We start from the raw sequence: 16736 nt of genomic DNA, 5'->3' as shown, positions 1-16736 counted from the left end.
GATTTCATGTATAGAGCGCTGTTAACAAACAAAATGTATCCTTAAGGCGAAGTGATAACATTAGACACTTCAACACGAGAGCTAAAATGACAAACTAATCTAAAAAAAAATTTATACAGACAGGTCTTCATGTTCATATCTTCTTAACATATAAAATACAGACGTTACTTCAAAAAAAGAAGATGAGTCTTCTTGAATGTAGTGTATCGTGTTGTCTGAGATCGATGGGGAGTGAGTTCCAGATCTTTGGTCCGTGCACAGAAAAAGCCCGCAGACCGTAGCTTTTAAGGGAGAAACCGGGCACCACTAGAAGCGTTGAGTCCGTTGAGCGTAGGGCTGTTTGAGGGACATATGGAGTGATCAGTTGGCTAAGATAAAAGAGTATTTTTTATTATAGATACACTGATGACAAAGTTTAGCCACCTTGTAGTCGATTCTTACTTTCATTGGAAGCCAATGGCGTGCGATCAATTTGTAAAAGACGCTGAAACATTTTTGTAACTCAATGAAATATAATCTTCCCATCCGTTACATTAATTCGACAAAGCAACATAGGTACGTTCACCACTATTAGGTTAGTTGGGGCTCAGGGGTGATGACAGGGGCAATGACAGCGCGGGGAAGGTGCATGCAATCGTTGTGTGAGTTATTATTCCAACTAAAGGCCCTAAGGAGGCGCGGTGGCTTAAAGGTAAACCGCTTGACTTCCGAATCGGGGGTTCCGGGTTCGAATCCTGGTGAAGACTGGGATTTATAATTTTGGGATTTTAATGGGTACCTGACATTAGTCGGGGTAAAATAAAGGCGGTTGGTCGTTGTGCTGGCCACATGACACCCTCGTTCACCGTAGGCAACAGAAACAGATGACATTTACATCATCTGCCAAATATATCGCAAAGATAACATTACTTAAAAGCCCTATAGAGGAGGTTTTGGGATTATTGACACTTTCAAAGGACAAACGAACGGAGTGAATAAAGCAAAAATCATCACACTTCACCAAAAATATTTCCTCGAATTTAAAAATGTGCACATGTAGTTTTAATTATATAACTCTGTATTCTGAACCTGAAATTCTCGAACCGACATTTTAACAGGCGGACTGGTCGAGATACACGAACGATATTCTTATAATTGCATACTAAGACTTTAAAGAAACATCTATTTTAGACGGAGTTGGGGGGGGGGGTTGTTCCTAGAAGATACTACACAAAATGTGACAATGGCAAACCCAAGAAGTTGAGACAATCTGATATGATGTGTAGTGATAGTCACTGACTCGTAAGTCCAAAATACGGGTGGAAGAAATGATCGTGTTACCAGTGCCGGATTTAACCTGTAAGTAATGTAGGCTAGAGCTTAGGGCCCCCACATGACTGGGGCCCACAAAAAAAAAAGAAAAGTTCCTCTTTTAGACCTTGTGGTCTATATCTATAGGGCAGATGACGCAAAGGTCATCTGTTTCTGTGGCCTATGGTTGACGAGGGTGTCATGTGACCAGCACAACGACCAACCGCCTTTACTTTTACCCCAACTAATGTCAGGTACCCTTTAGAGCTGGGTGGACTCAGAGGCGCCGAAAGATCAGAGATTAAAAATCCAAGTCCAAAGTCCAAAAATAGTTCCAGGGATTTTTTCAATCTTTTTGAAGAAAGAACCAAAAAAAGAAAAAATATCTTATTTTGATTACAAGGCGCCTCCATAACTTATCTTATCTTATAAAACACAGACGTTGCTTCAAGAGAGACGATGATTACGTCCTATGCTTGCCCTTAAGTCAATCTAGTCATACGTGTTAATAAATGACTTAAGCTCTGCCTAGTCTCTGGTATTCATGGCTGATTCTCAAATAGCTTCGGGCCTTATTAAGTCTAGATCCAGTCCTGTGTGTTACCTACCTGAAAACTACTATGGTGTTGATATAAGAAAAGAAAACTTAAAGTTTTACCTATGCACGCTGCTGTCTTTGAAAAGACATACTCTTAAAACTTTCAAAATATGAAACTAAATGGCATACATAGTTTTTGATAAATAAGTGACAAGGTATTTGTCACAAAGACTTAAGAAAAATACATCATAAACGAAACATAACTGTTTAGATGAATATAACAATATAACAACAGATACTTAGATCCTGTCGTCAATCCAGATCATAGAACACTTTAAATGTTTCGTTATTTCAACCACAATGTCGGCTGTATTCAAAACTCTAGTAGAACTCCCAAGGAAAACAAAAATATCAAGAAAATGACTAGAAAAAAAAATATATTAATCACGAAACAAACTTTGAATAAATTCGGCTCCAAGTTTTGGTGTGAAATCCCCAGGTAAAACAAAAAGATGGCAGAAACAGTTATTTAGAGAGAAAAACTAGAACGATATTCAGACGTGATAGATCTGTGCAGTCGGGTGCCTTAGCCATGACGAGGCGGGGTGGCGGGAGGCTGCGGCGCTCTTCCCTTGATACCTTAGCTCGACGTGTCCCGTGTCCTGTGATTCGATCGTCTGCTAGTGTGTGTGCGCGTGCTACGGCTAAGCTGGATGTCTAATTGATGGACGTGGTCAATGTGGACGAGAGGACGGATAGTTATATTTACCTACGTTTAAACTTATACCGATAATAGTTGATATAAAGTCAAGTTCCCCTTTCAGACCTTGCGATCTATAGGGGAGGTAACATATAATAAAATTAATTTAATTTATAGGGCTAATTTCATTTATAGAGCGCTGTTAACAAACAAAATGTAGGCGCAAGGCACTGTGATAACATTAAAAACATAAACACGAGAGCTAAAATGACATACTAATGTAAAAAAGTGTTAAACAGATAGGTCTTAATGTTCTTCTTGAATGTAGTGTAGCATGTCGTCTGTGTGACATCAATGGGAAGTGAGTTCCAAACCTTTTATCCATGCATAGAAAAAGCCCTAAGATCGTAGCTTTTGATGGAGAACCGTGGCACCACTAGAAAGGTCATCTTTTTAGATGGCCATCGGTCAAAGAGGGTGTCACGTGTACAGCACAACGACCAGCCGCCTTTGCTTTTCCCCCAAACTGATGTCAGGCACCCTTTGGAGCTGGGTGAACTCAGAGGCGCCCAAAGATCCCGAAATTAAAAATCCAAGTCTTCACCAGGATTCAAACCCGATACTTCTGTTCGGAAGCCAAGCGCTTTCTAACAAACCACCCTCCTAATAGTTAATATAGTAAATATAAAAAGTGGAATTGTCAACTTAGCAAAGCCATCATCTAGGTTATTAAAGTGGTATTATTTAGCTTTAAACCCCACTGAAAAGTCTAAACCCCCTTAGGCTACGCTCATAGAATTTTGAGTGTGTAATTAGCTTTTTTTACATTGAAGAGGTAGTTTTTAGCTTCAAACCCCGCTGAAAGGGGGTGGGGTTAACTAAAACCCTTTGGCTACGCTCGTAGAATTTTGAGTTTGTAATTTGCTTTTTTAGCGGCCCCGAAAAGGGCAATTAGTTTTGTGTGGCCTGTCTGTCTGTCCGTCCGTCTGTCCATACTTCCGTCCTGTTTAGATCTCAGAAACTAGAAGAGAAAATGAAAATCGAACACAATAATATTTGAGATCATTCAAAGTTCTGATGCAACGGCTACTTTTTTCTTTTCTGAAAGCTAAAAATCAAAGACTAAATTGGTCTTATTGGCAGGAGGGGCCTCACCAAGATGTTCTTGAACCCGGGCCCACAGGCACCTTGCTACGCCACTGAGTTGGACATACTTTAAAACAATTAATAAGTAGTTTTTCATATTATCGCGTGAACTGCGATGGGGCAAGTGATGGTTTAGTATTAAAATATCTCCTAAAATAAACAAAAAAAAAGCAAAAAATCAGTCACTAACTTTCGAGCCCCCCCCCCCCTATAGAGGGGGGATTTTATTTCGGGGAGGGGGAGGCTTGAACCTCAATCCCCCCCCCCTTCCGGCTACATCCATGAATATTATATATATTTGTGAGTACATTATTCAATGACGTGTACATAACGGTGCGCAAAATATTCCTTAACGTCAATTTTCTTTTAATCATTTTTATACTTTATGTTTTGTTTTGTTTTACATGTTTCGGATGTTCCTTCAGAGTTGAAGATAGTTTACTTCCTAGTCCAAACCTCCCGCAGGACGACGGGGGATGGGAGCGGGCAGGGTTTGAACCCGGGACCATCGATAAATCCAAACGACAATCCAGCGCGCAAACCGCACGACCAGGCAGTCATCCAATAATATAAAGAAACATTCGAGTCGAGTGCGGGACAACATTCTGAATGTGTTCAAAATAGTCTAATTTGAGTTTTTACTATGTAGCCGATTACACAGTTTTTTCCTCCCCTACAGAAACTGTCAAATTTATAGACAAGTCGCTTTCGAAATCCACGCAGGTAGCAAGTGTTTGTCTAATCATGCAAAATTGTGTAAGCTAATACAAGGAATTGTAAAAAGGAATAAACGTTACTCTTTCGTGTGAAATAATGTGCACAGCGAAAAACTATTTAAATAACTAATCAGATACATAATCTTAGTTTGTGTTGTTTGAATGTTAAAGTCCCATGTTCTCCCAAACAAATGTACTTCCGGGTCGTGTCAGCGTTTGATATTTTGAACCGCTGCCTATTAACCGTCAATATATTTTAATGAATTGTGGGTCTTTAAAAGAAAATCTATTCCATGCAAGAGACAGAGAGTTATGAAGAAAGACAATCCACAACAGTTCAAAAGAATAAGGGATAGGTAAAGGTGAAGAAACACAAGCAAGAAGAAATCTCCAGTTCCAAAGTTGCACAAAGGAGACTTCTTTAGGACAACGATTCCCACAAATCAAGAACATGCTAACATGCTAGCAAAGCAACCAGAAAAAGTAATACTCTCGACGCATATTAAGATAAGCTCTGCTTCGCGGCTCAAGTCTAAGAACAAAAAAACTGAGTTGTTTCTTTTTAATGCAATCTGATTAGAGGCTAAAGAAACAAATCAATACATTGCTCTTAATGTATGACGCAATCCACCACCGCTCAGGCGCTCTCTATCTGTAATAACTACAGTTGCTGAAGACGCGAAATCTAGAGAGAAAGAAGAAGAAGGGATTATGGTGTTAATTTTAGAGCTTATGGCACCATTGTTGTAAAAAGCAGACGTCTTAGGGGATAACTGAGACGATTATGAAACAGCAGTTGGGAAGTAGGCATGCTTGAAGAGAAGAGGAAAGATAAACAAGAGAATGGACTCATGGAATGAAACTGCAAAGATGCAAAAACAAAAGACATAAATAATCCTTTACAAAAAAAAAAGTATATCTAAGGAAAAGAACTCTGCTTTTACAACTACATCTCTCAATGATGTGGAAGCTATTTCCTTTATTCAATATAAAACAAAAGAATTAATTACCAATAATTAATGGATTAATCGTTGTTTTTTTTTTGTATTTTTTGGTTCATGTTTTGTTAAGTACAATAAATAATTGTTTAAAGTTTCAACTTGATCCGAGAATGGGCGTGGAAGAAATAACGTGCTAAATAACTAAGGGGACGAAACCCTACACATTTAGCGTATCTGTAAATACTAATGGATTAATTTCCCTTAGTTACCAGTAATTAATTAATTAATTTGTTTTATTTATTCGTGTCTTGTCTATGTCATTGAATAATTGTGCAAATCTCAAACTTGATCCGAGAATGGGTTTTGGAGAAATAACGTGTAGAAACGTTTTACCAGACAGACAGACGGACAGACAGACAGACAGAAAGACGACAGATTTAGTTGATATAAGCTTTGAAAAAAAAGAAGGTTTCACTTTTAGCCTTAGATCGTCAGCAATATATTGCCACAACACCTCTTCATATAAATGGAAGAGAAACAAGTAAAGGGAAAGTTTCAAAATGTGTTTGTGAGAGTTAGGATGATTGGGAAGGAAAGAGAGATTGAATGATTGGGAAAGAAAGAGATTGGATGATTGGGAAAAAAAGAGAGATTGAACGATTGGGAAAGAAAGAGATTGAACGATTGGGAAAGAAAGAGATTGAACGATTGGGAAAGAAAGAGATTGGATGATTGGGAAAGAAAGAGAGATTGAACGATTGGGAAAGAAAGAGATTGGATGATTGGGAAAGAAAGAGAGATTGAACGATTGGGAAAGAAAGAGATTGAACGATTGGGAAAGAAAGAGATTGAACGATTGGGAAAGAAAGAGATTGGATGATTGGGAAAGAAAGAGATTGAACGATTGGGAAAGAAAGAGATTGAACGATTGGGAAAGAAAGAGATTGAACGATTGGGAAAGAAAGAGATTGGATGATTGGGAACGATAGAGAGATTTGACGATTGAAAAAAAGAGATTGGATGATTGGAAAGAGCTAGAGCTTTACATTATCTGCCCCGATAGACCGAAAGGTCTGAAAGGGTTACCTTTACCTTACTTTTTTACATTTCTTATTTGACATTTGTATTACGGTCACTTTTTTTTTATTCCTTCCTGCATCTGAACATGTTCTACTAACTGAATTATGTCTAATAGTTCTGTGTAGTCACGAAAGGTATCTGGCAGTCAGCTATGCATGTGTGAGTGTGTAAGGAAGGGGGTTGGGGCGAGACAGCACCTGTTGACACTTTACACACCAACGCTTGTGGTTGATAACTGGCTAACTCTTAAATACATGAAGTGTTACAGTAATTCGTAATAAACTTTAGATAAGATAGTCCAACTCAGTAGACTAACACCAATGTCTTTGGAATGGTTGTTTATCAATGAAAGATTGATACTCCCAATCTCCTTCATCAGAAATATTCCCTGTTGATAGTAAGGGACATAACTTACGCTTTCCCACTCCCACTTCACCAGCCAATCATTCTCAACTACGTCACTGCTGGTAAACAAACTTCTAGAAAACTATATTAAAGATTATTACACACTTTCCTTACGTAGATCATGGGGCGCGGTGGCTGAGTGGTTAAGCGCTTGGATTCCGAACCTGGCGGCATGGGTTCGAAACCCTGAGAAGAATGGAATTTTGACATTCACGATTTTAAGGCGCCCCTGAGTCCACCCAGCTCTAATGGGTACCTGACTTTAGTTGGGGAAAGTAAAGGCGGTTAGTCGTTGTGCTGGCCACATGACACCCTGTTCGCTTACAGTTGGCCAAAGAAACAGATGGCCTTGACTTCATCTGTCCCATAGATCGCAAGGTCTGAAAGGGAAAACTTTTTAAAAAATAAAACATGTGTCACTGGGAGAGCAGGAGAAAGCCATAGAATTATCAAAATCGTCGCGAGACACAAATTTGAGACCCAATAAAAAGTCCTTGACTAAGACAGGTGCAGACGGCGAAGAGATAATTTACCGAGAACTTCGGTGGCCAACGGCTTTGTCTGTTTAAGTTGTCTGCCTGTCGCAGCTTTATCCCCTGACTCGAAGGCAATCATTTATATAAGATGCAAAATAAAATAAAGCTGATACATATTTTTTTGTTAACAAAGCTTATTTAAGCTCATTCTGTCTGTCTGGTAAAAAGTTTGTACACGTTATTTCTCCCACACACAATCTCGGATTAAGCTAAAATTTTGAACAATTATTTCTTTTACCTAACAACAAAAGAATCATAAAAGAATAACCTATAAGTTAATTAACTATTGGTAATAAATGATTTTATTTGGTGCCTTGAACAAGGGAAAGAAATCGTATTTGACAAATGTGGTGGTATATGTTGAATTAGTCCTCTTGAAACCTGTGTGAACAATTTTGTTTAATGCATTTAAAAAACTATCATGTAACCATTCACCAAGATACCCCATTCTCTATCCCCCCCCCCCCCACATTTTTTTTACAACTGGTCAAGACACGCGATAGGAGCGTAGCGCATTGAGAAAGCTAAAAGTTGAACAAAAACAATTGGTGAAATTATTTCTTTCTATCGGACAGATTTATATGATAGGACGTACAACATATAACATTACATGACTGTGTGACAAGAGGGACAATAAGGGTGGCTACCTTATTTTTTTTTATTAGAGTTAGTCCCCTTTATTACTTAATTTAAGTCCCTGTTAACTGTGTACAGTTGCCACTTCCTCTTCAGTCTTTGAGCTGACCACTGTCCATTATTGTGAACTAAATTTCCATAATGTTTATATGATAGTTTTTATGTTCTGCTCTGACTGTGTTAATCAAGAGGAGTGTGCCACTTTATAGGAATGTATCTTCCACTAACGAGCTAAGTAGACTTTATTTATTTGTTGTTAATAAGTTGGTTGATGTGAATATTATGTATACTTAGTCTCTTATCCTTTCCTGTACATGTTTTTTTTATAAAGACCAGATTTGGGTCGTAAAGTATGTGAAAGACAAACTTTTGTCTTGAGAAGAGACCTGAGATGAACTCCTATTGAAAAATCAGAGCAGGAAGGACTAGTCCTCCCGTAGTGCTCTGGCAAGAAACTTAGCCGTCCGGCGTAGTGCCTCATAGCTACCATACAAGTCGAGTGACTGCACAGGCAAGTCCCCCCTTAGCTCGCGGAGCTGGGGACACTCGTACAAGACATGCGACACTGTTTCGACGCTCTCTCCACAGTGACGGCATCGGGAGTCAAAGTTAGTGCGGAACCGGGCAAAGTATGCCCCAATAGGACAGTGTTCCGTCCTGCACTGCGCAACTATTGACTGCTCTGACCTCCTCAGTCGCCACCATGGATCGTCGCGATCTGGGTGACGCATGCGCTGCCAGACACCACGTGCTCTGTCGGATTCCTCCCAGGACTTTAACCACTTCTCATGAATGAGTGCTCGGATTTGTGCCGTTGCTTGTAAGTACGTGCTTGGTGCTTCGAGGTGTGTGGCTGCCATTGCACCCTCCCTTGCGAGGGCGTCTGCCGTTTCATTGCCCTTCACGCCGCAATGTGAAGGCGCCCACTGCATATAAACGACAGCTCCAATAGCTCGGCGGATGTTATCTGCGGCGCCGATTGCCTCTTCTATTACGGGCGACCCTCCCCCGCCGCCACCCATAACTAGGAGACTGGAGCGAGAGTCAGTGACCAACACCACCGTAGTGGCGCTAGTCTCGCGTTCGAGCATTCGGGCCCTAATGGCCTCGAACGCCCTAGTTATCCCTGTCAGTTCGGCATCCATTGAGCATGCAGCGTAGCCGCATGGACCAGAGAGCCTATCTGGTTCAGTCCGGTCGGGGTAGACAATAAGGGCCCCATACCCCGATCTATCGGGGTCCCTCATTACCGACCCATCGGTATAACAGAATATGGCATCTGATGGGTAGGACTTTATTGTAATGGATGCCAAATTTTGGAGAATGGCAGGTGTTAATCGCCTCTTGGTGGCTCCCTCTTGCCCTAACAGGGACAGGTTTATTTGTGGGGCCGGCAATCTCCTCCACGGAGGGCACGTACTGATTCTTCTAATAGGAATTCTATCAGTGGAGAGTCCAGCTGTATTTGACAAATTGGCCGCTATGTGTAGGAACGATCGCATTTTAATGCGGTTCCTCTCTCTCCACTGTCGCACTAAAATTGAGGTGGGTAGCCTAGAGTCGCCCCTTTTATAGCGCTCATAGGCCGTAAGTACTGCCCTCTCCCTCCTAAGATGTAAGGGTGCCACGTTTGTAAAAATTTCAGCAGCGTTTGTTGGGCTTGTCCTAAAGGTGCCGCAAATGAACCGTAGAGCCTGTGCTTGTACCCGGTCGAGTGATTCGAGGGCAGTTTTACTAGCATATACTTGAACTGTATAGCTGTATTCGATTTGTGATCTGACTGCCCCTAGATACAATGTGCGTAGCATGTCAGCTTTGGCACCCCACTTTGTGCTGGCCAGCTTTCTTAATAACGCTAACTTCTCCGAGGCTTTTCGTTCAACTTCCTGGACGTGCTGGAGCATTGACAGTTTTCTATCCAGGGTCACCCCTAGATATTTTGGCGTATTTTCACGCTGGAGTCGCAGCCCACCGAGTTGAAGCTCGAATGGAGCCTTAAGGATGTCGATTCCTAGGCTGAACAGGGACCAGGTCGTTTTGGCAACGTTTATCTGAATCTGCCATTTGTCGCAATACGAGGAGATGGTATGGAGGTCTGCTTGAAGTGCCGCCTGAATTTGGTCGGCTTTCTTCCCGGTTGACCAGAGGACAATATCGTCAGCATATAGCAGTTTTTTGGACCGTAGTGAGCTGGGCAAATCATTAAGAAAGGCTATGAAAAGTGTACAGGACAGGGCGGAGCCCTGAGGCAGGCCATTAAGTTGTTGTTTTGGCTTGCTAAGGGAGTGCTGGTATTTTGTACGTGTGCTCCTCCCTGACAGAAAGGATTGTATCCAATTGTATATTTTGCCCCGCACACCCATGGCTCTTAGCTTAAGATAGAGGCCTTGCTTCCACACACGATCGTAGGCCTGTTTTAGGTCTATGAACACCGCGTATGTGCTCTCGGACCTCTGGAACCCGTCGGCCACCTCCTGTGCGAATGTCGTGACCTGGTCGATCGGGCTCAAGCCTGCCCTAAAGCCGGCCTGTTCTGGCGCCAGGATACCGGCACTCTCAAAGCACCAAACTAGCCGCTCGTTAACCATTCGCTCAGCAACTTTGCCAAGGGTTGAGGTTAGTGAAATGGGTCTGTAGGACTCCACGTTAGTCGCGTCTTTTCCCTTCTTAAGGACTGGTACAATGACAGCACTCTTCCAGGCCCCGGGCAGTCTGGACTCTGCCCAGGTTCGATTCATAAACTCCAGGAGTTTATCTCTCGCAATGCCCCCAAGGTGTTTTACCATCTCGGGGGTAACCTTGTCTGGCCCCGGAGCTTTTCGGTTTTTGCACTTAGCTATCGCTCTGTCCAGCTCAGCACGACAGAAGGGCGCGTTGCACGTTGCTTGGCTTTCCGGCTCATCCGGCTCCCTCTCGAGCCTCTTACGTTCTTTGTTGAGGGCTTTGGACATGGCAGACTTCTTTTCGGGCTTGCTGATTTTAGCAAAATGTCGATTCAACAAGCCGGCCATTTTGGTTACCGTCGAGACCGGCCCTCCGGGTGACAATAGAGGGGCAGCCGTTCGCGCTGTGTCTTTGGCCTCTAGGTTTCGCAGAAGACGCCAGGCTTTCGAGGTATCCCGAAGATCCATCCCGGCGCAGGCAGCGTTCCAATGGTTCGACCGGACGCGTCGGGCCAGCTCACTCGTGGCTCTACAGAGCCGATTGTACTCCCGCCGGATTTCAGGGGTACCCTTCCGTTCAGCAAGCCTCCGGGCTCGCTTACGTCTCAGGACCAGCTTATTCAATTCCTGAGACCACACGCGTTTCTGCCTTACGCCAGGATAAGTCCGCGGGACAAACCTCTTGGCCGCACCCAACATAGCTGCTGTTAATTCGCCGTATATGATGTCAACGTCCCTATCCTCCACTGCAATATTCATAAGGGCAGTGTTGACTGCTGCCTCGTAGGCTGGCCAGTTCGCCTTGGTGTAACTCCATCTACGCGGGGCTTTTGGGGTTACACCACTGGCCTCTGAGAGGGCAATTGTGACTAATATGGGTCTATGGTCACTTCCAATGTCATCTAGGACTTGAAACTGAGTATGTGATTCTAGATTAGCTGTAATTAGAGTGAGGTCTGGTCTAGATTGGCTGCCATTTCCGGTATGGTATAGAGTTGGGGGAGTATGTTTATTTTGCAGACAGAACAAATTAGAGTTATTTAGAAGTTCATGAATTTTATGTCCCGATGAGTCGGTTGAATCATAGCCCCACTGCTGAGACTTAGCGTTAAAGTCTCCTGCGATGACGTTGTGAGAGTTGATATTGGTACCGTCATATTCGAGACTAATTTCGTGCTTGGGGGGGTTATACAGATTAGTTACCGTGAGTTTGCGCCCTAATTTATGTATCTCGAGGGTGATGGCGTCGGTACGCCCATGCACTCGTGGACCGGGGACTTGTGTAGCAACCAGATTGTTGCGTACATAAGTGATGAGCCCCCGGCAGTCTGTGCATTTGCACTTAAATGCAGTATAACCGGTGATACTGGCATTACGTTTGCCAGTTAGTGTCTCTTGTAGTAAAGCCACGTCTATTGCCCTCTCGTGGAGGAGTTTTGAGAGCTCTAACACCTTTGGGATGACCCCGCAGATGTTAATTTGTAAGATCAGGAGGGACCTAGTGTTTATGGGCTTAGTCCCTGGAGTGGGTTGGATCCCACTAGTGTCAATTTGGGTTGTTTGGGGGCCGGAGGCTCCCGTCACTATTTCGCTTCCAGTCATATTTGCCTGCGGTGTATCTAGGTCCGCAGGAGGTTGTGGCAGACTTCCATCAACCTTATTCGGATCGGACCTCCGAAGGAGGTACGAATGCAGTGTTCGTTGAGAAGAGGACTTAGGTGGAGGAATTTTAGCTGACTTTTCACGACCTGACAAATTGTGTGTCTCATGGACTATTTTGATTCATGTATTATACTATTGTAATTCATTGTTTGTCTTAAGAAGAGACAGTTGTGTGTCTCATGGACTATTTTGATTCATGTATTATACTATTGTAATTCATTGTTTGTCTTGAGAAGAGACAGTTGTGTGTCTCATGGACTATTTTGATTCCTGTATTATACTATTGTAATTCATTGTTTGTCTTGAGAAGAGACAGTTGTGTGTCTCATGGACTATTTTGATTCCTGTATTATATTATTGTAATTCATTGTTTGTTTTGAGCTGAGACACTATTGTGCCTCTGTGATGGCAGTTCTATGATTGTGTTGAACTGAACCGGCCCTACTATTTTGATTTTTTCTTCATTATTTGACTTGCCTTTGTTGGCCCTTATGCCCATTTTCTTTTAATGATCCTTTTATTATGTTCCTTAATAAACTCTTTATTAGTTGTAATGAAATCTCAAAGTTATTACTTGTATGTCTTAGTAAGTTATATATCTAGAGGTTATAATTAATAGCCTAGATAATATAATTTGGGACCACGAAGTACCACTGGACTAGCTTGCCAGTACAGCAGAGGTCACTGGTCTTATGACCTATCTTAATTCTAGGTCACAGACTGATCCAAACTCATTGATTCAATTAGACTTAATATAAGCTTTATTTTTAAAAACAGTAGGCCTATATTTTAAATGTATCTCTTGTTTTGTTTTTTTTTAATTTCGCCAATGTATACTTCTAGAAAATGTGTTTATTTTAGTACATTCATATGTAAACAAGTAATCCACTTATTCCACCTTTTGCCCCCTCCGATAATGCTCCCATAATGTGACCATATTGTATCTAAGATGAAAAATACACTTCCAAGGAAACATCCCGTAAGACTGGCAATACTTAAGATACACAAGTACCTCATTTGTGTAAGCAAGAACGAGATCCTTAAAGTAACAAGCTCATTTCAAAAGTCAATGTCGATAGTCAATGTCGTTGGTCAGTCATGTAACTTGCAAGGATTCCGAGTCAAGAATTCTTCAGATATTCTCAATGTCTTTTGTTCGTAGCTAGTATAGGAACTTGTAGAAATTATTCTTATGGACTCAGGACAACAAAAGCAAAGTCCTGAAGACTTCTCACAATGCAATCGTCCAGAAGGAATGTTTAACATCAACTTTATAGGAGACTAAAGGTTTTTAAAACACATTTGTTAAATCGTTGTATTGTCTCACTCATAAGAAAGTCAGTTCACAACTAATATTTTTAAAAGTATTTTGAATAAATTGAAATCATCTTGAACGTTTAGATTGATGATCCTTAATTACTTCCGCATGGAATATTACATAGTAAATTTGCCGTTATCTTATAGTATTAATTCAAGTATCTCAAATGGTAAACAGATATTGTAGTAAAAAGAGACAAATCAACATAATTTTATCTAATAATGCACTTTAAAATTGCTTACAAAGTGGTCGTTATTGTTGTTATTATTACTACTACTATTATTATTATTACTTTTATTACTATTACTATTATTATTACTGTTATTATTATTATTATTATTATTATGTTAGAAATGAACGAGTAGTCATTCTCTGGCGCTGCCAGGGTCGAGTTTCGCTAAAGAGAAACCAAATTCATCGTAGTCCCTTTAACAGTTTCCACTGAGGAATTTTCTGGTGATGTGACAGGTCTGCAGGCAACGAGAATGTTCTTAGAAATGTTAAGGGCCTTGAAGGTGTCTGTGAGGTCAGTTGTTATTATTCATTTGGTTGATATTATTATTATTATTATTTCTTATTCCATACGCTAGGACAAACTCGAACAAGTGCTCCTTCTTCATTAGAGCATGGAACGGCTTGCCTGAATCAGCCAGGAAAACGATAGACTCGGCAAAGTTTAAGTCTATAATTAACATACACGACTAGATGAACACCTCCATGCGTGTAGGACGTAATTATCTTTCCTTTTGAAGGAAAGTCTGCAATTTATAAGATAAGATAATAATATGAAAATTAAAAAAAAAAGATGAATAATTCTTGCTAAACTTATGTCAGCTTACCTCGACCACGTTACGTCGTTTCCTGACTTTTCTCTTATTCATTGTATCCAGATATTTCTACCGTAAAACGATGTATGCTGAAAATTCGCTTTTGATTTGTATATCCACTCTAACGTCTTCTAGGGACAAATGTAGTGAAGCCGTGAAACCGACGCTAAAGGAACAAGACATTTTGATGAAAGTCTGCTATGACATGGAAGCCGAGTGAGAAGAAGGTGGCCCACTTATAACATGGCGTCAAGCCTTCTTAGAAGACCTGAAATCTGTGGGCACCAACTGGGAAGAAGCTCTGGAAGTCGCCTCAGACCAATCACTGTGGAGGGAGCTTGCCGCCCAATGCGGGCGTGTGGGCCTTACCCTAATTTAGAAATGAAAGCTTTGTTATAAATATAATTTTACACCTCAGTTCTTCTGTTGAAAAGATATGGCATCCCGGTTGGCCGGCCACTGCTTTCCGGTTGGAGAAGTAAATCCGTCTATTAGCAATTTGTTTAATATAATGTAATTGTGGTTCACTGCATAGACGATGGAACAGGCTGTTATAATACTTTAAATGCTTATACGGTATAAAAGGCCCTACTAGAATTCACATACTTTAGAATGAGTTTTGCAGTTTTGTCATTTTGATTTTACTTCAGATTTCCACATTGTGACCCTTGACTTGCAAACACTTTTATACAAGTTATTTACACAAAACTACATATTGTGTTGATCTGAGACCTGGTACAGGCACACTAGAACTTCCGCTTATTCATAGAGTCCTGTTAATCGCATCGAACACAGCAGTTATGCAATTAAGCGAATACAACTGTATTTTACTGTGAAAAAGTTAAACAATATTTCTTTGTTATATTAACCTCTTATTTAAAGACAAGCTTAGTGGAGATTTTTTCACGATAAGCTCAACCACGCCAAGGAAGCTAAATTAAACTTGACTGTGGACAACTTAATAAAAAAAAAAAGACCAGAGCTATAATTTTAACATTACCTCTATACATGGAAATTGATATTCGTATCAAATCTCCTTTATAACTCAAGTTAGTTATCATTTTTTTTCTATGGTTTAAGTCGAAGAGTGATTGGTGACTTGCCTTATGACAAAATAAATGAAATCTACACTATTTGACTGGTGATTCATTAGACCTTGTAATAATGTTTAGATTGATCTATTGATATAAATTAAAGACTTCGTTAAGGAGTACGAGGCCCTTGGTCTCTTTCTTAATCTACAGCCCATTCCTTCACATATTCCTTAGTCTGTTGGATTATTGGGGCACCACACAAGATCTGCTGACCGTCCTTCTCCGCTTCTCTCTTTCTTTTAACTTGGATAGAATATCTTTCAATGGCAGGCCCGTCCATTCTTCTATGCTGTCTTCACATTGCTTTCTCTGTCTGCTTCTTACCTTTCCTGGTACTGTTCCCTGAAGGAAGGACTTTGCGAGCCTCAAAGAAACTGTGATTGTGATATGGACATAAGTGTTTTAGTTAGCGTTTTTTTTTACAGTAGTTAACAGGTCATCGTGGGGTCCAATCCTGTCTCTAATCTAATATTCCTGCAGCGTCTGTATTCAGTTTTCCGATCTTTGGTGGGTATCTGCTTGTCGAAGAGATCTTCTAGAGGTTTCTTTGTACATGGCAAACATCGCCAAAGTTCCAACATCATGCACGGACCTTAGTTAACCTTCTGGCATCTGAATTGTTCTACATTCCTCCAGGGCCTCGATCAATCTACTCAAATGTTTAGTGAACCCTTCCTCTTTGACCCCCAGCCTCTGACCTCAGTGAATGCTCTTCAAAACCTTTCTTGTCTACGCCCATAATATGGAGTTTGCTGACTGTAGCTTGGTGAAGTTTTTCTCAGGCTGTTGCTTGAATTCTCGTAGGTTTAAATTATAAATGGCGTCCAGATAATGGTAGCAAAACAGATTAATGTGTGAACCAATATCATTCCTGCTAAGCCCATGATATATCCGAAACACATGTACTCAGAAGTTATGGGTTCGCCATTGATTAGCGTATACAACAGATTTTTTTTTTGTATTGTTTTATATAGTCCTACTTCTTCTTCTTCTTCTTCATCGTTCTCATTGTTATGTTGGAGTGTTCATATGACTAGACCAATACATGAGATGAACTGCGCAGTGGTTTCCAAATCAGGGAGCTCTCCATATAGTTTTCTTTCTACTGGGGTGATTTGGGGCCAATGTCTTATACGGGCCTCTTGGTAGAGAGAGCAGTTTTGGAGGACGTGGTCGGCATTCTC

At 41.0% G+C, this 16736-nt stretch overlaps 1 protein-coding gene across 1 annotated transcript; it reads right to left on the bottom strand.

Annotated features, from left to right (window-relative positions):
- Nucleotides 1-4986: 4986 nt before the first annotated feature.
- On the bottom strand, nucleotides 4987-12253 carry LOC129923296 (uncharacterized). Its single transcript, XM_056013565.1, has 2 exons — nucleotides 10915-12253; nucleotides 4987-5075 (listed from the first exon to the last, which is right to left on the bottom strand). Exons 1-2 carry the CDS (start codon nucleotides 12251-12253, stop codon nucleotides 4987-4989), a joined length of 1428 nt encoding a protein of 475 aa, XP_055869540.1.
- Nucleotides 12254-16736: the final 4483 nt, after the last annotated feature.

The sequence above is a fragment of the Biomphalaria glabrata genome, chromosome 16, assembly GCF_947242115.1.
Source record: "Biomphalaria glabrata chromosome 16, xgBioGlab47.1, whole genome shotgun sequence".
Lineage (NCBI taxonomy): Eukaryota > Metazoa > Mollusca > Gastropoda > Planorbidae > Biomphalaria > Biomphalaria glabrata.
This window is presented reverse-complemented; position numbering and strand designations above follow the sequence as displayed.

Excerpts from the sequence above, each read along its gene's own strand:
- LOC129923296 (XM_056013565.1), bottom strand. The coding sequence starts at position 12,253 with ATGACTGGAAGCGAAATAGTGACGGGAGCCTCCGGCCCCCAAACAACC. Across the intron at positions 5,076-10,914 it reads CAAAGCCCTCAACAAAGAAC|ATTTCGCGTCTTCAGCAACT; the intron begins GTAAGAGGCTCG and ends CTTTCTCTCTAG.